The sequence below is a fragment of the Myiozetetes cayanensis genome, unplaced genomic scaffold, assembly GCF_022539395.1.
Source record: "Myiozetetes cayanensis isolate MyiCay16 unplaced genomic scaffold, myiCay2020 scf1, whole genome shotgun sequence".
In the NCBI taxonomy this organism is placed as follows: domain Eukaryota; kingdom Metazoa; phylum Chordata; class Aves; order Passeriformes; family Tyrannidae; genus Myiozetetes; species Myiozetetes cayanensis.
In genome coordinates this window covers 145,747,944-145,774,333 of record NW_026086604.1, presented here as the reverse complement: position 1 = coordinate 145,774,333, position 26,390 = coordinate 145,747,944, and the positions used below count along the sequence as shown (strand labels likewise).

At 42.1% G+C, this 26,390-nt stretch overlaps 1 protein-coding gene across 1 annotated transcript; it reads right to left on the bottom strand.

Moving 5' to 3' along the window:
• Positions 1-5,828: 5,828 nt before the first annotated feature.
• Positions 5,829-26,307, bottom strand: EXOG (exo/endonuclease G). The gene is made up of 6 exons (XM_050320926.1): positions 26,086-26,307; positions 24,596-24,745; positions 22,245-22,384; positions 20,429-20,505; positions 17,223-17,337; positions 5,829-6,421 (listed from the first exon to the last, which is right to left on the bottom strand). The coding sequence occupies exons 1-6, from the start codon at positions 26,294-26,296 to the stop codon at positions 5,960-5,962; spliced, it is 1,155 nt and encodes a 384-aa protein (XP_050176883.1). The 5' UTR covers positions 26,297-26,307; the 3' UTR covers positions 5,829-5,959.
• Positions 26,308-26,390: the final 83 nt, after the last annotated feature.

Here is a 26,390-nt window from a genome sequence, read left to right as displayed (position 1 = left end):
CACTGCTGGATTCTCTGCTTAGATTTCTCTCAACTGGAAAGGACAGTCAGTCTGATGTACTAATAATAGAAAAATACAGCTGGTAGTAATGTAGCAATAGGAATAGCAATACAGTTGTCTTTAAGATGCAGTTAAATTAGGTGAATGCCAACACCTTTATTTGGAGCTCCAGCACATCACAGCTTGAGGTGAGCTGACACCTTGATGTCAGGGTGATGCTCTGCAGAAGGTCCTTCAGCTGCCACTGAAGCAGCTCAGGTTCAGTCCAAGGGACTTGCTGATGGCTGAGGGACACTCCTGGCATCCTCCCCTCAAGCATCACAGTTGGTCAGGTCAGCTTTCTCACCTGGTTTCACACCTTTTAGTTTTAGGTTATGTTGCATCCTACACTGGAATCAAGTCCAAGCTCAAGCTCAGTTTTACAGCCAGGCTGTCTAAGACAGCCCTGGTTTTGCACCATCACGCTTTGTGTCCTGTTATGGCTCCCCAGGTGCTTGGGCATGGCCACCCTGCTTTTGGAGGCTCTGCAGCCCAAAGAGCATCAGCTGGGTCACAAAACAGCCATGGGGAGAATAATGATATTATGGGATGGTCTTCCTCCTGATGGATGCATCTGTGCAAAGACAGGACACTACCTAAGGCACCAGCAGCTTGGTAGGTGCTTCCATTCCCTCCCAGGCTCCCTCCATGCTGAGCCCTGCCCCATCAGCTCCTGAGAGCTGCTAGAGAAAACTTCCACAGGTCTTTAGTTGCCCTCTCGGGAAATATTTATTCCTGACACAACCCAAATTTACTTCTGTGATCTGCTAAATATCTCTGCTCTGTTTCAGAGTTGGAAGCACTTTGTTCCAGACTTGTTTTCTGGCTCTGGCCCCACACATGAAGGCACTGATGGAGAAGCCAGGATGACAGCCCCTCAAACCAACATCACAAGCCTTGTGTTCAGCTCTTGGAAGTGAGTATTTTGGGAATATTATGTTGTCACAGCTGTTCATTTTTCACACAGCAGGTGGAAAACCTGCCCTGTTTCAATGGCTTGATGGAAAAGGCCAGTTGCTCCATAGTAATTTACAACACGGGAAAGTGGGGGTTGCTCGTAGCCAGAACCGAGTTCCAGCCCAGAGCATCCAGACAGACACTTCAGATATTTTAAGCAAATACTCAGAGCTCTGATTCAGTCTTTTCCTCCATACTAAGGCAAAAGCAGACAATCCATTAATTGCACAGGCAGATGGCTATTAGGGAGAGTGTGAGAACTGGCTACACCACCACTGTGTAGGTGGAGCTGATTAGATGGATCTGAATCAAAAAATAATAAAAAAGAGGAAGATTTCCTACATCTCCTTTGCTGCATGGTGAGAAAAGCTTTTCCTGTGTGACTGCAGGAGAATACAATTCAAAAATAACAGTAAAATTGCTTCTCACCTCCCCACTGATTCATGTTACTATCAACAGCGTGTTGGGGTTTATATATGTAATTCCTTCACAGCTTCACTGCTGGGCAACAAACACGTGGCCACCAGGATGGGCACTACAGTTCCAGAGGTGCCACTGCTCTTCAGACTGCCTCCAAAAAAATCCCCTCCCTATTCCTCTGCTGTCCCAGCTCTGCTTTGCCCACCTGCCTGGGTAAAGCATCTTTGGAGAGACTTCGTTGTGGAGACCTCCCACCAAAACCAGGCAAAGCAAGCTTGTTGTATTTCAACAGGCCATTCCTCCCACCAGCACAGATGACAAGGGCACCTGGCAGGCAGGAGACCTCCTTCAGATCCTCCAGGGCTGATCTGGCTACCTCTCCAGAGAGCAGCCCCAGGGGCAGCATGGCTCTAGCTGGCCAGTTTGGTAGGAATTGTGCAAACTGGGGGTTTCCACTAGAAAGGTCAGTGGCTTCAAGTCCATAAACCAAATAAAAAAAGGCTGTAAAAACATGTCTGCTTGGACATCTCACTAAACCAGGTGGTGTACTGGCAGAATCATGGAATCATAGAATTGTTTAGCTTGGAAAAGAACTTTAAGGCCATTGAGTCCAACTGGTGCTACATCCACCACTAAACCGTGCCCCAAAGTGCCACATCTACACAGCTTTTAAATACCCCCTGGGATGGTGACTCCACCACTTCCCTGGGCAGCCTGTTCCAGTGCCTGACCACCCTTCTGGTGAATAAATTTTTCCTAAAATCCCATCTAAACCTCCTCTGGTGCAACTTAAGGCCATCTCCAGCAATCACTGCTGGTGAGATCAGCATCTTCTGCAAATCCTGGGTTTTGCCACCTACTTGCCCAGGGAAGTGATGGAGTCACCATCCCTGGAAGCGTTCAAAAAACAGGTAGATGTGATGCTTAGGGACATGGTCTATGGTTGGACCTGTCAGTGTTGAGTAATGGTTGAACTTGACGATCTTAAAGGTCTTTTCCAACACTAATGATTTTACTATTTGTTTTATAGAACACTAGAGCGTCTTTGTCAGGGAGGTGATTCGAGTAATGAAAAGGACACTCAAAGGTGGGTGTTGCAGCACCACTGAATCCTCAGATTTCTCGATGTATATCTTTTGCCCTTCCAGCTGTTGCCTGCTGTATGCAATATATGTCACTTTCTCAGGACAGTAACTGTTTCTCCGTAGTTTAGTGCATCACCCAACACAACTAGTAAGTAAGATCCATCTTTACAACTACAGGACAGATTGAAAATTGCCCTGAAGTAAACCAATCACAACACAAAAAGCAGACCTTTAAACTCTACCCCTTTCCTCCAAAATTGTGTCTACAGATGCAGATCAATAGCACTGCAAGACACCAGTGCAGGGTTAAATCCTCACCTATAATGAAATTCATTAAGAAGCTGGAGACAAAATTGTCTGTGGGGCAGACGCACAACCTGGGTGGTCAATCTGAAGGCACTTTCAAACGTTACTGTCAATCCCCTTTTCTAAGAAAAATCATTCACTTCATACCGCTCTTGATAGAACGCTTCAATATGACGCTCGGAACGACTCATTTTAAACGGGTATTTTAGTATCACAAACAGAAGGACAGTTTTTATGGGCCAGAGACACTCCATGCATAGCCCCCATCACTTCTGGACGCCAAGGCTGACACTGTGGAAACAGTCTGCCCTCAAAAGGCCAAATACCAAAGTGCACCGAGTGGAGCCAGTGGGCTGCCGCCCAAACCCCATGAGCGCAGGGGCAAGCTCTCCCCTGCATTCCCTTCCCCTCTGCCTCCTACTTCCCATCACTTCCTTCCTGCTTCAAGAACAGCTGAAACAATCGAGAGTAGACAGTCAGAGGAATATGAGAAAATCACTGTATCTGTCTGTGGACAGCCTAGTTGTCAACTTCCCTCGTAATTTGGCTATTTAGCTTTAAAAACAAACACAGTAGAAGAGTGGAGGAACAAACTTCTCCACTTCCAGGACTCCTGCTGCTTAGCTGCAGCACAGAGGTTCCCACTGTCACTACAGATGCATGTGATTAATTCTGCAACAGGAATGACAGATGGACACCAGCACAGTTCTCACAAAGAGTGTTGAAGCAATTACTTACAGAGGTGGCTCAAACAAGTGTGTAAAGCCTCACCCCTTCACTATTACTCATCTTACATTTCCTACTGTAAAGAAAGCTCATTTTTTTGCCGCATGCCAGACTCCACAGCTAATTGAGATCAGGAAACCAGCAGGAGAGGAGCAGGTGAACGTTCTCTTTGGCACAGAGCAGCGCTGGAAGTGGTTTCACGGTTCACCACCTGCTGCCGCCCTCCAAGGGGAGCTGTGGAACACCAACCACGCTCAAACGGAGCTGAAAATGATATAGGCAGCCCAGTCCATGTGGTAAGCCACGAGGCATGGAAATTATGGTAACTGGGGCTTGCAGGAATCCAGGGGGGCACATAAGGCCTGAGCAGGTACTCAGTTAGGGAGCAGCTGGTCCCCAGAGCAGCTTCCACAGAGGCAGAGTCACACTGGGCATTTCTGCTGTCGCAGTGGCCAGTTGTCAGTAGCAAGGGATGATACCTGGAGCTCCTCACATACACCTGGCACTGCCCTAACACAGGCTTTTGTTACAGACGGACATGTACCTGTGGCACTGAGATCTGCTTCAGATGCCTATGGGTGTGTGAGCACTGCTGGAGAGATCTGTAACCTCTCGAGTGAAAGGATGAAGGTGGAAGGCTGAGTTAAAAACCATAAATAATTCAAATAATGGAGGAGAAGAAAGACAATGCACTGGGCAATGACCAGGTATCTTTTCCGAAGGGTGACACCACTGCAGTGCCAAAAGGCTGCCTGGACTCCAGTGGAGCCCACACGAGACCACCAAGTGGCGCATGAAGCATCTGGAACTTTGTTATTCCAGGCAACACACCCGGACATCTCCCACGTCCTGCAAAGGCAGACATGGCTTGTTGTTTTGTGATTTACTGGTTTTGTTACATTTGATAGGATTTACAACCACAATTCCGGGCTAAAATTGAAATGAGCAAACATTTTGTCAGGATTCTGCCCAATTTCTCTCTGATTTATGTGGGCAGGAGGCTTTTATGATGTCCTTAGCTAGTGACATTTCTCTGGATTTAAATGTCTGGATTTTGTGCACATGTTCTTGGCAAACACAAAAGTGTCATGGGAACCATGACTGCTTTATAAAGAGATCTACTTCGGGATACCACAACTGAACAGAGATGAAGGGAACTACACGGTTACAGGAACACCCAGCTGATGATTCACAACATCCAAATAATGCTCCTGATTCATCCTTCCTGAAAACAGCCCAATTCAGCCTGGCACCACATGACCCTTCTTTCATGTGAAAACTACTGAAGGTGTTTTGCTTTCACGGCACAACTCCAAATATAAATTGATTCTTACCATGAAAAGAAATTCTAAATACGTCAAGTTTTTACTCTTTCTTTCCAAACGTAAAATGTCAGAGGGTAACAATAAGTTACCCAAATTAAGTACAAAAGCAATGAAAAAAAATTTCAATAAATCTCCCAAGCAGTTTCATTAAATCTGAGCAACATCAGTTGCTGCTGAAACAGAATTGGAAACGCATTTTCAGTCAATCTTCTGCTTTCACATACAAGTTTTGTTGCACAGCTTATACTCCAAAGACAGGTGCTGGGAAAAAAGCCAGTGAGTGACTACCACAACCAAAAAGAAAGAAGTGCTCACCTTCCAAATCAAACAATATGCAAGAAAACACGTTTATCCAAACTTGGTGAAGATGAAACATTAAGCTTACATTAATTCATGAAGACCCAATCTACACTGGTAGCATCTGGTGTAAACTCTAGCTCTATTGGGTTTTTCAAAAAAAATTGCAGAATTATACAGAAATGGGAGAAGTTTGCTGCAAATTACACCAGTTGACAGCTACTGACATGTTAAAGTATCCAAAGCACACAAGGTCAGGAGAGGTTTTGGTGAACATAACTAAGTGAAGACCATAAATGATCCAGATTACGCCTTACAGCTCTCCGATAAAAGAGAGTTAAATGAAGTATTTCTAAATTAATTTAATTTTCAAAAAATTCCAAACTCTTTTACAGCATCGCAGTGAAAGAAATTTGCGGGCAGAATTACATTTAAACATGTTCCAGTTGTACTCCCAAGGTGTCTACTGTCTATTTTTGTGATATTCCTAGAAGGGAGTCCACACGAACCCCAAGTCTGACGTCTCAGTTGGAAAACAGCACAAAGCCTTTCCTGGAGGTCCAGTGATCTATTCACACCAGAAAGGGGTTGTTTACACTTCCAATATCTAAGTAGTGCAGCAAACCCCGTGTGTGCATCATGTTACACAAGAATGAACGTTATTCCAAACCCATCAGCTTCCAGATATTTCTTTATTGTTTTCACGACTCAAACAAAGGATGATTCAAGGAGCCCTTGTCTTTGTGTTTGCCTTCAGTTCCCCTTTCAAAGTACAAAACCCCAAACATCTTCCCGAACACGTACTTAGCCAGCTTTCCCCTCTCTAGCTGCTCCTTGTTTTTCCTGCAGTAGTTCTTCCTCCTTCTTCTTGTAAAGCTTTATCAGATACTCATCAGGCTCAATTCCTGCCTCCTGTAACTCTGACATGGCTTTCTCCAGCCGGTGCAAGGTACGGGCACTCCCCACTTTCCGAGCAGTGATGTACAATGTGAATTCCTTGAAGCCCATCAGTTTACAGGTATCCACCTCGCAGATATTTTTAACATCTTTGGTTTTGTCCACCTGGGGGAAGAAAACTAAACCTGACATTTTTTCCAGGTCTTCAACATTTACTTGGAAGTCAGCCAGCTGGTGGCTGAAGCCTATGGGATCGTTTGGCACCACAAAAGCCCCCAGCACCAAGGGCTCTGCTGAGGTCCTGCTCCGTCTGGCGAGGATCACCTTGTAGAGGTGGGATGGTACAGCTACATCATCCTTTCCAATTACCTGGCAAAAGGAAAGGTGTGTTACAAATGCAGATCACAGAGTCATAGAATTGTTTAGGCTGGAAAACACCTTTAAAATTATCAAGCCAAATCATTAACCCAGCACATCCAAGTCCACCACTAAACCACGTCCCTAAGCACCACATCTACACTTTCCCTCTCTCTGGAGCCTCTCTCCTTTTTATAACTATAATAACTTATTAGAGTTGATGTGAAATGCATATTAAAACCTACATGCTTTGGAAGTGTCAGATCAGGAACTTCTATTTTACTTTCTGTCAGTTATGTTTTTCTATCTCTATTATGAACACACAGGTACATGAAGTACATTCAGTGACTCAGTATCTTCTTGGAAGAGAAGCATCCAAAGAAAATGCATTGATTTCTTCTAAACATTCACTATGATTTAACTTAAGAGCTCGTACATTTGGGGTTTCTCCTGTGTTGCTCAGACCACGATCCTGGAATTTAAGTGAAGCCCCAGCAGTGGAGCTTTGGGACTCTGACTTAAACTTAAAATCCACTAAAAGCTCACACACATATGTACACAGTATATCCTCTGCCCTGTGGCACGAATAAGTCCAAGGGAATACACCTATTGCTGACAAACATATTCTTTCTAGGAGTCAAAAAGAGATGCTCATGCACACACTGTATCAGGTTTTTTTTTTTTTTACTTCACTGGTGCTGAACTGAATCTGTCACATTAACAGAGTGTAACAGGCTCACACATGGAAAACCTGAGTTTGGCATAACCCTTCTATAAGCACCCTGCTCAAATTTTTATTGTAATGCCAACAGAAGAAAGAGATGTAGATGTCTCACAAAAACTACAAAGGCATTTAATTTTATACATAAAATCCAGCAATTTGGTACCGTTTCCAGTATTTGCAATACCTGCAAAACCAGAGACTTCTTGTTTTGATTTTTTTGACAGCTTTTGTTAGACACAGTTAAAACACAATTTCAGGGAAAGCAGGTATTTATTACACTGCCACAACTGATCACATTAATTGAAAGTATTTTACCAACTAATCTAGTGTTATCAGTTCAGACATGCCTTGTCCATTCATTTATTCAGTACAACTCAATCACGTAACACACACTTCCTACAGACACTTTATTCTAAGTTTTAAGCCCTTCTGAAAAAGAAAATGTGTTTTTAAAACTAAACTTTGCCTGTGGCAACTGATCCAAGGGTCACATTAGTCTGTTTCAGTAGTCAAGTAATTGCAGTTATGAATTCTTTCAGTGTTTGAAGTGTGTCTTCTACCTCTGTTGCCAGTTTTTTAAGTGACTGGTCTTTAAGTCTTCCTGGTTAGACCAAAATTAGAGAAAGTACCTTCAGGAGAAATGGAAACCTCTGATAAAAGTTTTTTAATGTTTTATGCAACAACATAGTAGAAACATTACTACTGCTTCTGGAAAACATGAGCTCTTAGATTTCTTTACTGTGTTCCAAAATATTTTCCTCCCCTTCCATAAACCAGGTAATTTAATGGCTTAGCTGTAGTATTAACTTTTTCTGATCTTTTTGCCTGTTGTTTTGTTTTGTTTTGTTTTTTTTTCAAAAAATGGTCTTGCTTATGCCACCAACCTTCTCCCAAATGACACTGTCTAGACATCAAACAGTCATTGAAACTGGTTATGTCAACTCTACCTTCCCTTTCAACGATGACAGGTGTCTTGATGGGGAAATTAGAGCTCCTGAGTGTCAAAGCTCTTTGCATTTAGCATTCCATGTGGGTGAATCCACAGTTACAGCTCCTCAGGATGAACAGCATACATAATCAAAAATGACTGATGCACAGGTAATTCTAAAGCACACTAAAACCAACACTGCAACATAACTGTTGTACCTGGCGAGTTAAAACTGAATTAAAGGATAGTGTTGTGAGTTTAACCTATCTGAGATCAGCGGCACTTGAACTGGGGAGTGCAACACTGGGTTGAGAGGGAGGGAGCTAAGAAGCCTGAAAATCCCTGAGGGGGACAGGAGGGAGTTCATATTTCAAGTGCTCCAGTGATGACACTGCCAAAGGCAGAAGGCTGGAGCTCCTTTTCTCCCCTGGAGCAGGGTACTTCCCGAGCCTGCACTGCATTCCCACCTCCTGCACACTCCTAGGGTGGGGAGGAGGAGGAGGAAGAGGCTGTGCACAGCTCCAGACCTCCCTGAAAGGGTTGCAACCTTCTGAGAGAAGGCAGCAGTGAGACTAAACTCCAGTCCTGGGCTTCATCCTGGGCCAACAATCTCCTGACCTGCAGCACTCCTGAGCACTATGGCCTTTTCCAGGCCTCTTCACATACTTTTTCCCCCCATAAATACACACATATACATATAAATACAGGTCCTCCTTAGCTCAGCTCCCCCTCTCCTCTAAACACCTCCCACACACCCATCCACATCCCAGCATCCTCGGGCTGGTGGATAAAAGACCAGAAGAAGGGTGAGCACGCAGATGGAGCTGCTACAAGTATCTCCAATTAGGGGGTACATGGCATATGTAAAACAAACAGGTGAATTTGTGTGGAGTGAGCAAGCAGAGGGAACTGGGGATTGAGTCTGAGGGCTGAGTGGGTGGATAGAGAGGCTGGGGAATGAATAGAGCTGCACACAGAACAGTGAGGTATGAGATGGAAATGCTGAATGCCTGAACTGAGTGCTAAGGGAAAACAGACCCTGTGCTTATGTAATATTATGCAAATATATATATTCTATGCAAAATAATGCACATTTATTCATAGTATCTGCACCTACAAAGGAGGGAAGGCAAGAAAGAAAACGAGGACTAGTTCAAAATGAAGGAAGGGTTGGCCTTTTGAGAAATGTAGCTCTAAATTCAACTCCATCCAGGCAATGGCCAGACATGTAATTTATGTACCACTTCAGTTCCACATAAGCTCTCTTTTGAGAATTTCAATAAAATTTAAGCAGTGCACAGTCTTTATACCAGTTCTCTGAACAGCAGTAAACTACTTTTGCAATTACTTCACTGAGTGTTAATATGTTAAAGTGATTAAAATCAACTTTGCCCTGCCAAACAGCCAGTTCACAGGTGTCCTTTCCTTACCCAAAACAGGGCATAAAACTTCTATCCCCAGGTAATTCTGCTGGAGGAGAACACCATCAAAGGACAGTCCCTGACTTCCCTGACAGAGTAAATATGCATAACAAAGAATAAATATGGGTTTTTTTCTGCTGTTTAGCACAGGGTGCATCATCAATAATTTATGAAGTCAGTGTGACCCAGTGATTTCTGTTAGAAAAGGAAACGCAGTTCTGGAGCACACCAAAATATTTCCATCATTACTCTCTGTAACATATCACAGTTTGCTTTTTTATGGGAGTAGACAGAGAAGCTGGAGATAAAAGTTTTCATAGAGTTGCTCCCTCCCTTCCCCCTCCAGCTCAACTGCCAGGGAAAGAAGTGAAGTGTGATTCTCCAAAAGTGAAGACTGGAACAGAAGCAATAGGTAGCAAAAACAAACTCCACAATCCCATTTCCTATTGCCACCTAGAGGATTTTCCTCCCTAACTTCAGCAGCCTGAATCACTATTTGGATCTACACCATCCCATTTATCTCAGTGCCTGCCTAACAGAGGCAGAAAGCATATGCTCCTATTGTAACAGAATGGAAAATGGGTTAAGATTATCCATGCACAGATGTTGACTTTGATTTGTGCTTGTCTATCCACAGGCAGCAGATGATCTTCCAGCAATCAATGCTTGAAACAGCTCTCTGTCCCAGCTGGAGAAGAGCAGCAGTTTTTAATAGTATCTCCGATTCCAAAAGAAATTTTGTGGACTAAGACAAGCAAGAAACTACAGCAATGGCCTGTTGAAATCACTGCTGTCCCACATGCTTTCACATCATGTTGGTAACAGGCCACAAGACAAATTTTTCTGCAATCATTTGAAAATTTCTGTTTTGCTATTGCTATAAAATTTTGCTTAATCTTTCAAATTTTCAACAGCCTCATAACATGAGAAAAGAAAAAGCACTCAAGCTGAAAGCCTTCTTTTTATAGCATTAAATATATTTCTTTCCCATCATCATTTGGGAAACCAGTGTGAAATTTCAGATACTTTGCTGTCTGTATCAGTTCAATGTAAAAATGTGCATTGCCCTAACTTTTTGCAGCTGCTTGTTCCTTTTAATTTTGCTTTGTTTCATTGGTGATCTGGTGCTGGCTGAAGCCCTACAACTGAACTGGTGTCATCTAACAATGCAGCATTATAATAAAGTCATTGTCAGAACAGTGTTTATTATTTTTCTATTGTTATTGACATTGTTATTGGCATTTCACAAGTGTGTATCAATTTTTTATTCTTCTCAATGCCCAATTAAACGTGGACAGCTGTCATGAGGACAGGCCATTAAAATGTGTGCAATTCCTGGCATTTAGAGATGTTTACATATTGCTAAAACAACAAACGTGTTGGGAAGCAGTTATAATACAAACTTACAGAGCTCACGGGGGCAGAGAAGGGCAGAAATAACATGATTACTTAAAACATAAAGATTTCAGTGAGCTTTGATAAATTTGGTCTCACAGCCAAGTCACTGGATGGGGACTGGTCTTAGGTTTGGCTTTCCCCACAATTTTGGCCAAATTCTGTTCTTGGTTGCAGTTTATAAAATATCACAGTACATAATGAAGACATTTGCTAAAGGTATCTAGGGTAAGTTTAAGCATCTGGATTAACCAATGCCACCTTCATGGTCATAGTCACATAAATACAGGGAAAAGCAGTCCCTGAAAAAGTCAGTTTGGAGTTTATGAGATGGAAAACTCCATTCTTACAGGAAGGGGAGAAAAGGAATATATGAAGTATAATGGCAGAGGAGTTGAAATTACATGAGAAGAAAACAGAGTGTTACTATTACTGGAAATTTTAAACACACACAAATGTTATCGTATTTTCATTTTACACTGGGCTGGTTACAGCTTCCCAGAGTGGTAAGAAAATTATCTTCTTCTGAAAGGCTACAGATTGTTTTTAAAGGGACTCGTGAATCCCAAAGTGGTACTTTGCCACCTAGTGACTAGAAACTGAAAATCAACTGTGCAGAGAATTAGCAGAAGGGACTAACGAGCCCTTCATCAGCCAGAGACAGCTCTGGATTGTCAATTATCCACAATTCTCTTAGAACCTGGTAAACAGAAATCACATTCAATCATGCCTTAAATGCCAGCACACACTGAAGAGTCCTTGCATCAGAGGGTACCATCATCAAACACTTTAAAATGACAGCTCCAGAAATTCCCTTGACACTCCAGTAACCATTTTTTTCGCTCTCTGTGAAGTCCTAACCCGAGTTCAGACAGAGCCACACTGCAAACACAACTGACTGAAAACAAGCACAAACAGTTCTCTGTGATACAGTACTTCCAACTGCATCTGACAGTAACAAAATTAACACTTCTATCACATTTGTTGGTGGACAGAATTCAAGGACGTCATTCCTGTCACTCAAAGTAAGACTGCAGTTTTCTCTGAACAACAATTCCTTTTGTTATAGCTGTAACTTGAATCATGATACTGACCAAGGCCCATCAGGTCTTCTACTGTAGAAATAACATTATTCCTGCTGATACGATCCCAGGTTTGACAACCCCAGAGCTTTAGTACAATTTGATACCACATTCTGTGTAGAAACAGACTTTCTGGCAGTACAAACAATTCCCTTCGCTATTTATTTACTTGATCATTGTGACAGCATTAACTGCCTTCACTCCACTTCCTTCTGGATTTGTGTTAGGCAGTACTGATTTTTTAACAGTGTTTTTCCCCCAATATTTGAGGAAACTCTGTCAGATGGCACTGAGTAGAACTAAGGGGTGTGAAGGCAGACCTAGCAATACAGAAAACAGAAAACACTACAGATAAAATTCATAGTAACAATCTGCAGAGACAAGCACTCTAAAATGCAAATGTATGTACTTCAGAAAAATTTAATTTGTGATGGCTGGTGGTCTGATTGCTATTGCCAAATCATTTGGAAAACTAAAAAGGAAAGAAAAAAAAATAAATAAGAGATGGTAAAACCCCAAAATGTTCCTAAATACACAGTTATGGCATTAAAAGATAGACACCCCACCTCCCTTTTTATTTTTCCTTAATAAAGAGGGTGTGTATACACATTATGTATATAATAAACTGCACTTACATGATGACAGAGTACTGCTTCCACAGAATCCATTTAGCTTACTTAACACTGAATCCACCACAATCCCTAACACCCCTCTCCCTATAACAACATAACCTTTGGGGTGGGTACAATGTTAAACAAAAGCAATCCCATTACTCTATCCTGCAACTTCAGTGTCTCTTCTCCTCCAATCTCAACCCAGCATCTGTTACATTCATTTGTACTTTATTTAGTGCTGACAAGAGCCCTGGTCATTTCCAGCAGCTGATCTAAGATGAGCCCTTTGCACAAAGTTTATGGGATGTGTATAATGGACCTGAGATCCATTAGGTACCAGTGAAGCCATGAGAACCCTTGGAGCAGCCAACAAACAAGTAATAGTTCCCAGGTTTATTTCCTCCTTTAATAAGTATTTCTTCCCCTTTATTATCTTGTTAGGAGACAACCTCTATTAATTCTGAAAGTTGACTGGGGAAAACCATAAAGTACCATCTTATATTTGCAATATAAGTGCAATTTTTTTCCCAGTTATTTGTCACAGATGTAGAGGACCAGTAGCTGCATCTTCTGGCCCAGTTATTGTGCATCTCTGGCACAGCCTCATCATTCAGTATGGAAAACTAAACAGCAAACAAAGATTCCAGCATGAACTTCATATATCAGTAAAAAGTACATTCAAATGTGTTCTTCAAACAACAAAGAAAATGTTATTTGCCAACCACAGCTGATTCCCCTTAAATTAGTATTTACTAGGATGGCATTGGGAATAGGAAGGGTGGAGAACTGAGCATGATACAGCTGAATTACTGCAAATTTTGTATTTCAAACTCCAAATCTGCTGAGAGAGGAAAATCACTAAAGTGACAGTCACTGGAGAGCAGGAATGTATAAAACAAGACAATGTCATTTCGATTTGATCTGGACAAAGATGAAAAACCTGCATCTGCCTCTCCAATGACACAGAACAGGTTTTTCCTGTTGGCATTCTATTTTACATATATTCTCAAAATATGTTTTTCAGATAACCCAGCACGGTCATCAATCTACTCTTTGCAATAAAAACCTCCACTGGAGACAGATGAAATGACAGAACATATCTGAGGATAAAGCAAGTTCAGCCAAGAGACAGAACAATGCTGGCATCTAAGGAGTTCAAGGTTAATTCCCTTTCTGGAATTAAAGACCAAATGGTACCAGAGTCCAAGCAGGAACTGGGAACAAAGCCATGACCAATGCTCTCTTTTTCCTCTATAGTGATCTAAAAATAACCTTTTTGGATGTCTGATTAGAAAAACACCAGCATGTAAAACCACAGATACAGATTTCAATGCTCCTTTAGCCAAAAACAAGGAAAACTAAGAAGAAAAGAGGCTCTGAAAACAAATCAGTGCAGGCACATTCACTGTAGCCCTTATGTGGTTTTGATTTTTTTTTTTCTCACAGTTCTAGTCCGAGAGAATAAAAACATTAGAAAGGAGCTCAGCCTTAACAGTCTCATTGCCAGACTACAGGCTCTGAGTTCCAGCACCACTGTGTGCAGTACAGCACCTCTCCTTGGACAGCACACACAAAGAAAAGGGACATCTTCTCACATCAGCTTCACAAGCCCAGACAACGAGGACCAAAATCCTTTCATTTCGAAGTCACTTGTGTGAACCTGGCAGAGTTCAGTCTGAAAGACAGCTAAGAGATACCTTTCCTTCACAACCCTCAGTGTTCCTGGGTTAGGGGCAGAATCCCAGACTGCCAAAATCAATGGCAATAACTGCCACTACATCCCTGGTGCCTGAAAAGAACTTCTCTCCAGTGCTTCGACACGCTGTGTTCCCTCTTCTAAGTGCATGTGTTGATGAAAGGGAAAAAACCAAACAAACCCCAAAAAACCAACACAGTAGTCTACTCTGAAGTATCTCTCTCCCAGAGTACAACTACAATGGAAAGCACAAGAACTTAAGCCATACAAAATAAATAAAAAAAAAAATTCTCAGCCTGTATTTAATTAGACTGGGGAGCATAGCCAAAGAGGATCCAAATCAAACCAAAACACCACAAAATCAGTATTTTACTTTTCCCACCTGTACTTAAATGCAGCTTACATAAAAACTAATTCACTTAATGAATCTCAGTGTAGGAAACTGAGTAAAAGGATTTATGAATGTGGCCAAATGGTGACATGCAAACATGAACATCACAATTCCGCTGGTTTGCATCTAACACTGAACTTCACTTTCTAGTTTATACTAAGACCAAAACTGATTAAATTGGTCTTTTAACCAGTGTTGTCATCAAGCCCAAAGACAATGAAGACATCTTGGCAACAGACAAAACCAGAACAATATGATAATCAAAGCAGCATGGACATTTTGTGCCACTATTATTTCATCACCCTATCCTGGTATGAAGTTATTTTGAATAAAGACAGTAATGCACAAAAAAACCCCTGCCTGTTCTCATTTTTACCTGTGGAATACTAAAATTTATATTTCAAAACCAGAACGGAGAGTGACAATCATTTTTCAGAAAATGTAATCTTTCTCTTCTAAGTAAACACTTTCTCTAGAGAAAAACGAGAAAAAAGGTGACCGAGATTAAAGTGAAGCTGTTGATAGGTGCAGTTGATAGATGATACAACGTTCTTCCTGGAAATGATTTCCACTAATAAAATGTTCAAGTCAGCTCAGGATTTTTAATTCGTTGCTATGTAAGACGAATATATATTTTTAAAGATGACAAATAGATGCAATATCCCGACAGCTAAAAGGAAGTAAGTTCCAGCAAGCTCTGTGCAAGCCTGCAGAAATCAGTACCATTCTGCATGACAGTGAGCCAAATGCTCAGTTGAAAACTGTTGAGAGGGGACATCTCCCCCCTGCTCCCAGCTATGTGCTTTTGGACATATCTCATGCAGTCACCAGGAAGCACTGGACTACTCTGTGTGCTGCCTCTGTCTTTCTACAGCAGCATAAAATAAACCCAGTAAACCCAGTATGGGTGGCTTCCTGTTGTACTGGGTAATTCAGCCTTTTGTGGCAGGATCTGACAGTCATCAGCACTGGCAGAAAAGAGAAAGGCAGAGAAAGGCCTGGAAAGCATAATGGGAAATGGTGAAGTGAGCACTCTTCCTTTGGGTGTCATGGAATGACTGCCCCTCTAATGCTGGCCTTGCCACCAACTTATCATGTGACATTGATTGTATCCCTTAACCATGGCTTATTTATCCCCTTGGAAATGGGCACAGTTGTTCCCTTCCTCACAAAGATGTGGTGAGAGGTGAAATTTGGAACTGCCACTGAACATGAAAAAAGACAAATTATTATTACTGCATTTTCATATGCATAACATATGACTGTCTGGTAAAAAAAAAAAACCAAACAAATCCAAACCGAAGCTGTGATTTTGTCACAGTCAAGGTTTGACGTGTGTGGGTGGGGACATAAGGGACAGTTTTTCAAGAAGTAAAAAGGTAAAAGGAAACAGGAAAAATCATGTTTTATCATGACTGAGTTCCAAGTTCAATCAAATGGAAATCAGCTGTGTATTTATAATGGAGCGATTAGCGCCTAAATCTTACCACTAAACAAGCCACTGTTGAAAGCTGAACATCTCTCTCTTTTGTGTCTCTCATAACCCTTTGAAACAGAGGCTTGTTATAGCAAGCTCATCCATTGCTCCTCAGAGAACAAGTTGGACAGCTGAATCACTCACAAGCTGGAGCTGCAGTTGATCCCAGTACTTATTGTCATGGAAAAGTGTTTCTTCAAGAGGTGCAAAATACAGCATTTATTATTTGCATTATGACAGCTTCCATCCAGCAACTGAAAACAGCAATTATGTCTCATTGCAGTGGGGCAGAAGGTAACATTCCCCTGAATAACTTACTACACTTAGACCCTACAGATGTCTGAACACAAGCCTACAAAGAGTAAGTCAGAGTACAAATAATAAATTCACCTCTCAACGTGATAGCCTTTCCTATCTGTCTATCACTGGTGGCTTTCCAGAGACTGTGCATGATCAATCCTAAATCTTCAGAGTATTTTAACCAGGTAATAAAAATAAGGGACTATAAGAAGGGGAGTTATCAGTACCACGGACCAGTGATTAGACTGTATTCACCTAAAATCTACTGAACTTGAACGATGTCTTCCAATTAACTCTGACATGCACAGAATCTCAGTTGGAAGGCCTGTCCAGGTGCTGCCTATGGGATATCACCAAACAAGTGCTCAGGAAATTAAAGGACCACAGGCATTCTGATACCCTGCACAGTTTTTAGAAACCCACAATACCTTTGTATTGCACTGTTTCTAAAGCACATCAAGAAATAAATGACTGAAGAGATGCCTGAACATCAGTAACTAACTCTCTCTTAGATACTGCCATGAATTATACAAGTCAGAAAACAGGTTTACTGCAGACTGTTACCAGACATGAAACAGATCTCTCTGTAAATAAAACAAATTATTTTTAAATTATACTTTTTCATGTATAGGCAAGATGTAACATCTCTGCTGATCTCGTCCAAACTGATATTGGACATTCTGCACGTACTAAGATTTCAATTTTGTTTTATCAAGCTACAGTATCAATTTTAAATGAATAAATCATTACCATTGCACTATTAACTCAGCAACATATATACATACCTGATAAGTAACACTCTTCTTTCCATCCTCACTTGTCTGAGGCAAGGTCAGAGGTCCAGAAACCACCCAAACATCCTCAAATCTCTCAGTCAATTCCCGACAATACATTTCCATTCTGGAACATATTTGTCAGACAAGGAAAAGTCAGCTGGGAAAACCTGACATAATAATCTTTGAGACATATTGTGAAGGGAAGGATGAACTACTGAAAGTTAGGGAGCATTTTTCACATGACTGATTCCCAAGCCAAAGAAGGTTAAAAATGCAGGCCCAACGTATGCTTCCCACTTATGCCAAGTTCACTTATTCACATACATGTGTTACTGCACACATCCGAAAATGGTTTCTGCAGCCTTACCACCTGTCTGAACAGCTGAGTTCTCTACTTACTCCCACATCTGACACTAGAAATATACTGTTGATGGTCACTCGGGATTAGTAAAATAAAATTGTTTTAAACAGCAGGTTGTGGTGTTCTTGCTTTGAGAGGCTCTACCTTATTATTGGATTTGTACATTTCTCCCCAAGGAATCAATGCCCTGCAGGACCCAGCTCTTTCCATAGCTCAAAGTACTGGGGAAAGTTTCTGTGTGCCATTCCCACTGAGTCTAGTTTTTTATTACATATAAAACTGTTCAAAAATGAAGTAATACCTCCAGAAATATACCGTTATTTTTACTTTTTAAACTAATTCATTCAGTTTACAGCATATAACAGTTTTCAAATAAGGAAGTTTCTGGATCGTGCCCATTTTACATAAAACAAAATATTAACAAGGCCAGGTTGGACAGGGCTTGAGCAATCTGGTCTAGTGGAAGGTGTCCCTGCCCACGGTAGAGGGACTGGAACTAGATGATCCTTAAGGTCCCTTCCAACCCAAACCATTCTGGGTGATGAATCAGGCTATGATTATAGCCTGCCATTGATCTAATACCCCAACTGTTACAGAAATCACATACAGTGAGCACCCACTGGTCCTCTACAAAGTTAAGAGCTGCACTTCACACAAATGGACAAACAGACCAGAATATCAGACAGATAAACCCAGCCAATGTGGCTGCCTCTGAAAGAGGCCTGTTTCGTCTCCTTCTCTGTCTCATCCCTGTTCCTCATACCTCGCCCTTGGGCCACTTTAGCACTCTTTGTCTGTCAACAACCCTGAACAAAACCAGTATTTCCTTTTTTTGTGCTGGGTTAGTGAGATAAATCAGCTCACACAAATCACATTAGCAAGAATGAGCCCCACAAATGACAATGAGCAAGAAGGAGCCCTTTCTCCATGTGATACAGCAAAGCATTAACAAACTAATTTTTTTCCTGCTGTCACCAGCTTTGCTTCCAAGCAGCTCAGCTCCTCAGGCTGTCTCACAGCAGAGAAATACAAACACCAACTGGCAAAAGGAAAGAATGGGAATAAATGCAGCTAGGGAGGAAACTGCTTTTGGTGGCAGCAAGGACAGAGGTCAGATTACAGTGACCATGAAATGACACTCACAAGAAGACAGAAAACGACAGTCAAATATCAGGAAAGAGAGAAGCATGCACGTTGGTTGGAAGAGAATGAGGAATTCTAAGGTGCACTTAGACCACACCACTGAGCCAATCTAACAGCTTACTATCTAATAGCTTGCTGGAAGATACACTCCTGTCTCCCCTTTCCCATTGTTTCCCTTGTCAGTCCCAGCTGACCAGTCCTAATCCATCTTCCATGTTGGTTCTTGCACTCATCTCATCAGTTGATCCAATCTTCTAATCTGGAAAGATTAGATAACCAAGCAGAACAAAATGACAATCAATTTAACTGGGCTGGCAAACGGAACTGAGTCACCACAGTCAGCTGGAACCAGACCTGGAACTGGGAAAGCATCAAAAACACCAGGTTGGAGGGCAAACACCCCTTTAGAAAACAACAAACACTTAAACTAACAAACTTGACTAAGCTGAGTTGTCTACCTGCACCTCAGAAGAAAATTCAAGAAGCAAACAATTAAAACAAGAGAGTACTGAAGCCAAGAAAGGACACAACACGCAAAATGACTGACAAAAAAGGTGGCACAACTGCCTTGTACACGTATTTAAACTCTGGCAACAGGGTGCTGGGGTGGGAAAAAGTGGTAATAGCTGCTTAAATTGCAAGGCTGATAGTGTGAGGGGAAATCTTGCATCACTCTCCAGAATTTCCTGCTTAGGCAGAGATCCTGCTTAAGGGAAATAAAGATGGTTTCCCACCTTTAATTGGTACAAATGCCCAGCTTTGGTATAAGGAATATTTATGCTCAAATACTTGAGTTACTAAAATAAGAAAAAAACAAACTCTTAAAGTTATGGCATTTTATTTGTCTATAATATAACCTCACTCAATGCCTTGTATGATTTTATATGCAGTCTTGTAAAACAGGTAAGTAGTGCGTAGCTGAATGATGATGCACTTTTGACGGATCTTTAGTGCAACACTCTACATAATTTTGCTGACCTTCCCTTGATTGAACCTTGAGAAATTCATCATTTTCCCCTCCTGTTTCTGAGCCCTCACAATCTGGAAGTCCTATGCAAGAAGCACAGGAAAAATGCTACTTTTATTATGTCTTCCTCAGCTCAAAGGAAGGAAAGAGTAAAAAAAAACCCTTACAGGAAGAAAGTTTAAATTTATCAGGCATGCCCTGAACCTCAGATTCGATCCAGTCAGTGCTCACAAGTGACAGAGAACCTGCCAGGTTGCTACTTGGAAGCCAGCACCTAAAGAGACATTTAAGACCTGAAGTGGTGGTAACTCAGTGGGGAGTGCTCAGTTCTCCGATTCAAAGTGAACCAACGTCCACACACAGAGATCTGAATACTCTCACACTGGAAGCAGTTTTTTGAGGAAGATCTAAACCCTTTCCTTGCTTCTACTGAATCCTCCTTAAGGAGAGGGATGTTATGCCTGGTACTTTCACCCACATCAGCCAGAAGAAGTCATTTTATCTATTCTAAATAAATGTCTTCCACAGTTTGACTGAATAAAAAACTAAATACTCATTGTACTGTTCTTGCACTGTGAGGACTGAGCTGCCTTTCATCTCAGAGGAAGTTCCCATGATCTCTACAGATAGCCCATAATGTGCTCTAGAATACTTGGATGTGAAGAAGCTTTATAAATAAAGCATTTTTGATTTATGCTGCTGCCTGGTATTTTTCACTTGGTTTACTTACAAGTAATTTCTCACCTGTTCCAAAACCCAGCATTATTTTCATAATTCTGAGGCACGATGTTAGAGAGATAAAATGTTTCAGCCATAGCTCTCTGCACAGAGAAAGAAAATAATACAATTTCATTGAAACATTTATGAGCTGAAAACACACTGTAATAGTTTTTGGATCAGAATCCCATTTCTAGTTTAGTTTTTAACATTTATTAACACAAGAGGTCAGATAAAACCTAAGTTGGAGCACCTACAAAATTATTTTGGATTAAGAGGTGCATAACTAAGGTGAAACCTTGCAAAATTATCTGCTTTTTTTTCCGTGGCAGAAACAGCATGAGAACTTCCAATTTTAGAGGCAGAGGAATTACAATGTCACCCAGTGTCAGTTCTGCAATGCCTTTGAAAGTAACTAGCAATTCTTTTTGAATGGGAAGGATGCTTTCACTCATGCTTTTTATTTATTTGACTGCCTAATAACTAAATTCTTCTTTCCCTTACAAGAAAAGGTTTTCTTTATTAAAAATACTCAATGATATTTTACAAATACAGAATATGCAGGCAATGAAATGATTTATGAGACCATAACGGTCAAATATCTACATATCAGCTTAATTTTATCTTTAAAGTGTCATAAACCTCTGAACAGAAGCTCACATACTTCCAGATGTGAAGGACCTGGTGCTTAAAAAAACTAGGCATATGCAGGGAGACACAGAGAAAAAAATCCCAAGATCTTAACCCAGATTTTTCATAGGTCCTGTACTTGCCAATATTTTTCACATACTACTACTTCTAAGTAGGATAATGAGGAAACACTACCTGCACCAAATAAACTGTGAAATTACATTTTTGCAATCCTGTATTTGAAAGATGGTATCATCACACTGCATTTCAAGCCATGTCCAGGATCTCTCTGCACAGGGAGATCACCAGCAAAAATTCCCCAGACATCACAAATAAATAACAACAAAGAAACTTCCAGTGGAAACAAAATGACTGGTTCTTTCATTCACCACATGCCACTGTGCTGTCACTCTGCCCCACTGAATTCCATTCTGCCTGGCAGAAATACAAATTTCAACTGCTTCTTAATTAACAAATTGCTGCATTAGGCACACTTCACACGAGGATCCAATAAATTCAAGGCTGCTTTGTAAGTCAGCCAGGGCATTAGGGCTTGCTTCTCTTACAGCTCAAATAAATGGCAGGTGAAGACATTTTATAGACTGGAAGAACTACGGCAAATGAAGGGTCTAATTTACCTCATACACTTTGCAAGAAAGGAAAAAGCCTTTTAAATCATCCAGGCAATCCCCTTGCCAATACAGAACAGTGCTTAGCATCTTTGCTTTGCCCAATCCAGCCTTAAACATCTCAGCAGCTGTTGGGCAGAATGAAGTCATTGTCCCCATTTCCCTTTAAGTGGGCTTCAAAAACACTTTGGAGGTTTGTTTGGTGAAGGTTGTCATTTTCATTTCACAGGTAGACAGAGTGACACACAAGGGGTTGAGAAGACTCGTTTAACACCACACCACACAACACATCATCTCTGCCAAACAAGCTAATTTGGGTGTGATTTAATGAAGAAGAGGTATGTCATCAGAGGATGCACCTGGTTTAGATGCCTGAAGGAGACTGTGAGAACATCCTACAGTGCTCAGTCAGGAACAGACCTGGCAACTTCAAACCCAGGTCTGTGCATCACTAATGAGATCGTGTTCCACCTCCAAAGAAAAAAAAAAAACACTGCAAAAGGAATGTTACACATTACTTTCAAGGGTCTTTTGACCCTTTCCAGTGGATAAAGACAAATTAAAAAGGAGAACAAAATACCTACTGTTGAAAATTTGTTATCTCCCGCTGGTGCCATGTGGCCTCGTGACCATCCGCTCCCAAGGTAGTCTTCATTGGCAGCACTAAACATCAGAGGGATGTTGGGATCTGGTCTGAATTTACAGTGCCTTCGGTCTGCATCGCCTGAGGAATAACACATTGAATGGTTATCATTAAACCAACACAACCACAAGGCAAAAGGATCTAATTCTGTTATATCTTGACACTCAAGTATTCAACACATTAACCTAAATCGGGTATTTTTCTCCTCAACCATAAAAAATACAACGCAAGGAGCAACTTTCAGTAGTGACTAGTTATTAAAATTACTTTTTTTTCTACAGCTGACTGTAAACACACACACACACAGACTGTATCCACTTTTTGTCAATATTATCCCAGAGCACACGTGCGCTCTGTGCTTCCTTGTGCTCTGCACTGAGAACAAAGTGTGGGACACACTCTACTGGGCAGCTCTCAGAAGAACACAAGAATATGAAAGGACCATAAGGAAGGAAGAAAGGGGTGGAAAAGGAGCATGCACATAGATAAGGCACCCCTTAGAAACCAATGCCTGTAAGCAGTTTCCTTTCTTTACTGACCACCTGTGTGTATGTGCAGGGAGGTAAGGCCAGAACAAAGAGATACTTTCTGCAGTTCAGGTAGAAGGAAAGTTTCACTTTTATGGTAAAGCACGTGACATGACACTTCAGCTGAGGACTGATGCTCAAGAGGCAACACTGACAAGTTTATCAGCATGCAAAACAACAGAATTCTTATTTTCAGTACTTAAAACAAAGTGTAATTTATCAATTAAACTTGAAAGATGGAAAAATCTGTCCTCGTTTATTCTCTGTTCACTGCTTTTATAAAAAAGGCTGATATCTTCTGTAACCAGTTCTGCACAGACCACTTACATGTAATGCTGATTTCTTCGCACTGTGTTTTTTAAACATTTAAATCCTTACTCATCAATAAAATATACCTGTTTTTACATTATGTCCTTTCAACCCTCCCCCTTCAACACAGTTCCACCTCAAATCTCAATTAGAGTAGCTACAGGCACAAATCACGGCTGAATGCCTCAAGATATTTAATTTCAACTTGCAGGTTAGTTGTATCTGGTCATTTGGAAAACATTTTAACAATTCAGCTGTTAAGGCCCACTTGAAAGTAAGCCTGGAATTACTGTTTTCTTCTCAGAAAGAAGTGGAATCAATGATGCTACTTAGGGGCTGGTTATAATATTTTCAATATCATGCTTTTAATTTTGAAAGGTAATTTGAAGACAGTGATTAAGATATATTTAGAGGGCTATTGCTTTCATAAAACATTTTACAATTACACACTTACCTCCATCAGTAATAATCTGCCTTATAAAAACTGAACTAATGCTATAAACTTAATTTACAATGACTGTATACCACTCGTATTTCATTCACCAACTGACAGCAAAAAAATCACTGAGCCTCTGTCTTGCATAAAGAACAGGGGAGAGAGTATTAGATAATGCACATCAGGAAATAAAACAGAACTGCACCACAGTAAATAATGGCTGCAGTGAGTGGGTAATGCCCTCTCTAGCTCTGAACAATTACAACTGGTGATGCCCTTTGCTCCATTTTTATCTCACAAATGAACATTCTCTTCCCATCCTGAGCAAATCTCCAAGACCTGTAGATGAAGGGGTCTGGCCATGAAAGGCACTGACTCCACTCATGGGGCAGCAGCTAAACTGACACAGACTGGACCTCAGAACTACCTACACCAGCTAAGGAAGCAAGAGCCACTTCTATGCACTCGAGCAACTCTGCAGGTCTGAATCAGGTACGGAAAGTTTAATTTTCATTGTTTCATGTTCTCTCCATTCATGTTTAAAAAGAGGTGAGTTAAGCTTCCCTCCTGCAAAATTTTAGAGTGTTCACACTGACACACCTGTACTTATCTTACAGACTGTTTTACAGTATAAATTTCTGACAGAAGGTAACTCTAGTTCTCCGTTTCATATTCAGCCCTTGGACCAAGTGTATCTTCACCACAGATGTTGTATATTCAATACCAGACTAGTCCCAAGCAGAGGAACAATACTGAAGTGGAACAATACTGAAGGAACAATACAACCTGCAGTGACAGATCTCTTAAATCACTGGTAACAACAGCCTTAATAATTCATGGCATGAAGCTGACACCCACCCAGAGGCCTGCTGGCCCCAGTGGGACTGTGATTGGGTGGAAAAATCCATACTCAGAGATCATTATAGGATTTTTCCCCCTGCCTGCTCCAGGGTCCACCTTCTGTGAACAGCAAAGCCCATTCTGGGCATCATAAGTGCAAGTAAATAAATACCTACATACCCAGTGTCTTCTGTTTTGAAATATGTTCAATCACCCATCTAGGCACCCGTTTTGCTTGGTCATAAGACAGAGCATGATTTGTGTAACATCTGGTTTCTGTTCCAGCCTCAGGGAATCCATATCTTTCCAGCAGAGCCTCTTCTACTGGTTCTATGGAGAAAAAAAAAAAAAAAGCCATCCAAAGATGAAACGTGGTCAGAAACTGCAATCAGAAACAAGACAGTCAGAAAAACATCTCAGTGGGCGTAAACATACTGTACAGGGAATTACTTGAGGGTACTGCAACAATTAAGACCTAAAAAAATATTAAGAGAGCTACCTCACTGAAACTCTCATCTACCAAAATAGTTGTGGTTTCCACTGTGTGTTAACATGAGGACCTCAGCTCTAGGACTAACTCGACTGCTGTAATGCCTACATACGTATACATGTAACTAGCAATCAGTCTGGGCTGGCCCTCAGAATAAAAGCTATCAGATATTTAGGGACAGAACAGGCAGTGAGGACTTACAGACACGCATACTTTACCCTTTGGAGCTGGAAATAACACTGCCTCACAAACTGAGATGTGTGAGTTGGGTAAAAGCAAGTCCTGCCCTCACTGCGAACACTTACACTCTGCTGAATGAATGGAAGCTTCGCTTTAAGACACTTTTTTTTTTGCAAGCAACAATTTTCTCTCATGGAGGAATATTTACATCCATCCTACTGCCTTCCTCATCCTCTAGCCATTTGTCCAACAGCAACTCACATTTTCAGAGGCATTCTTCCTGTGTTTTCCAACGCTCTGGTAGGGTTTTAAAGTCTTCAGGCTGTAGAGAAAACCATTTGCTCCCTCGGGTGCTCCCCAACACCCCCACCCACACCTGCATCCCCCAAACCCCTGGGTGCAGAGACTGGATGGACCGGCCTTCGCTCATCCCAGGCAGCTGTAGCTGAAGTTTAGTTATGGCCTGAATTGTGTGTTTAAAACTAAATCTATGTGTGTGTATATATATATATGTATACTCATATATTTGCGTGCATATACTATGGGGATGTTGTCAGATCATACAGGACAAAGGGTCTGCGCTCCCCACCCCCAGCAACCGGGGACACTTGTAGCCATCCTGGCAGCCGCACGGACCCACTTTTCCCTCCTGCCACCAACACTTCGGCGTGAGCAGCTGCACTGCAGGGGAAGGGCTTTAATGACAAGTTACGGCCCGGCATCCCCAAATAACCTCCTCCACCCACAGCCCGGCGCATATACTGGGGGACCACCACCCCCCCCGACCCCGATCTCCCGGCTCGCTTTGGCACCCCTGGATGGAGACAGGAGGGAAACGGCTCTTCCGAGGGAGAGAGAAGACACTCCTAAGGGGAGGGAGAGGGTTTAAGGCCAGGAGCGGCCGTGGGGAGCGGAACCGCGCTGAGGCGCCGCCGCCTCTCCCGCCCGGCGGAACCACGGAGCCGCCTCGCCCGGCCTCCCCGCGGCCCGCAGCGCTTACCCTCTGCCGGGGCCCGCCCGGGGCTCGGCTCCGGCTGGCTCTGGCTGCGGAGGAGCCGCCAGGCAGCCCAGCAGGACGCGGCGGCCCCGGCCGCGGCCCCGCAGACGAAGCCGCCGAGGAAGCGGCGGTGGCGGGGCAGGCCCGCCATGGTGGCGGCGCGAAGGGGCGGGCGCCGCGCTGTCCCCTCAGCGCCCCCTCCCGGCCCCGCCATGGCGGTACCGCCTCAGCGCGGGAAGGCGGCGTGAGGGGAATGAGCCAAATCGAAGAGATCTGGACCGAGAACTGTGAAAAAAAAATAAAGAATG

Bases quoted from the DNA above. Each gene is read 5' to 3' on its own strand.
- EXOG (XM_050320926.1), bottom strand. From the start codon at position 26,296: ATGGCGGGGCCGGGAGGGGGCGCTGAGGGGACAGCGCGGCGCCCGCCC. The intron at 22,385-24,595 runs GTATGTAGGTAT...GTTATTCCTCAG, and splicing joins TTCAAAACAGAAGACACTGG to GCGATGCAGACCGAAGGCAC. The intron at 17,338-20,428 runs GTGAGAAATTAC...AATATGTTCCAG, and splicing joins AATGCTGGGTTTTGGAACAG to AATGGAAATGTATTGTCGGG.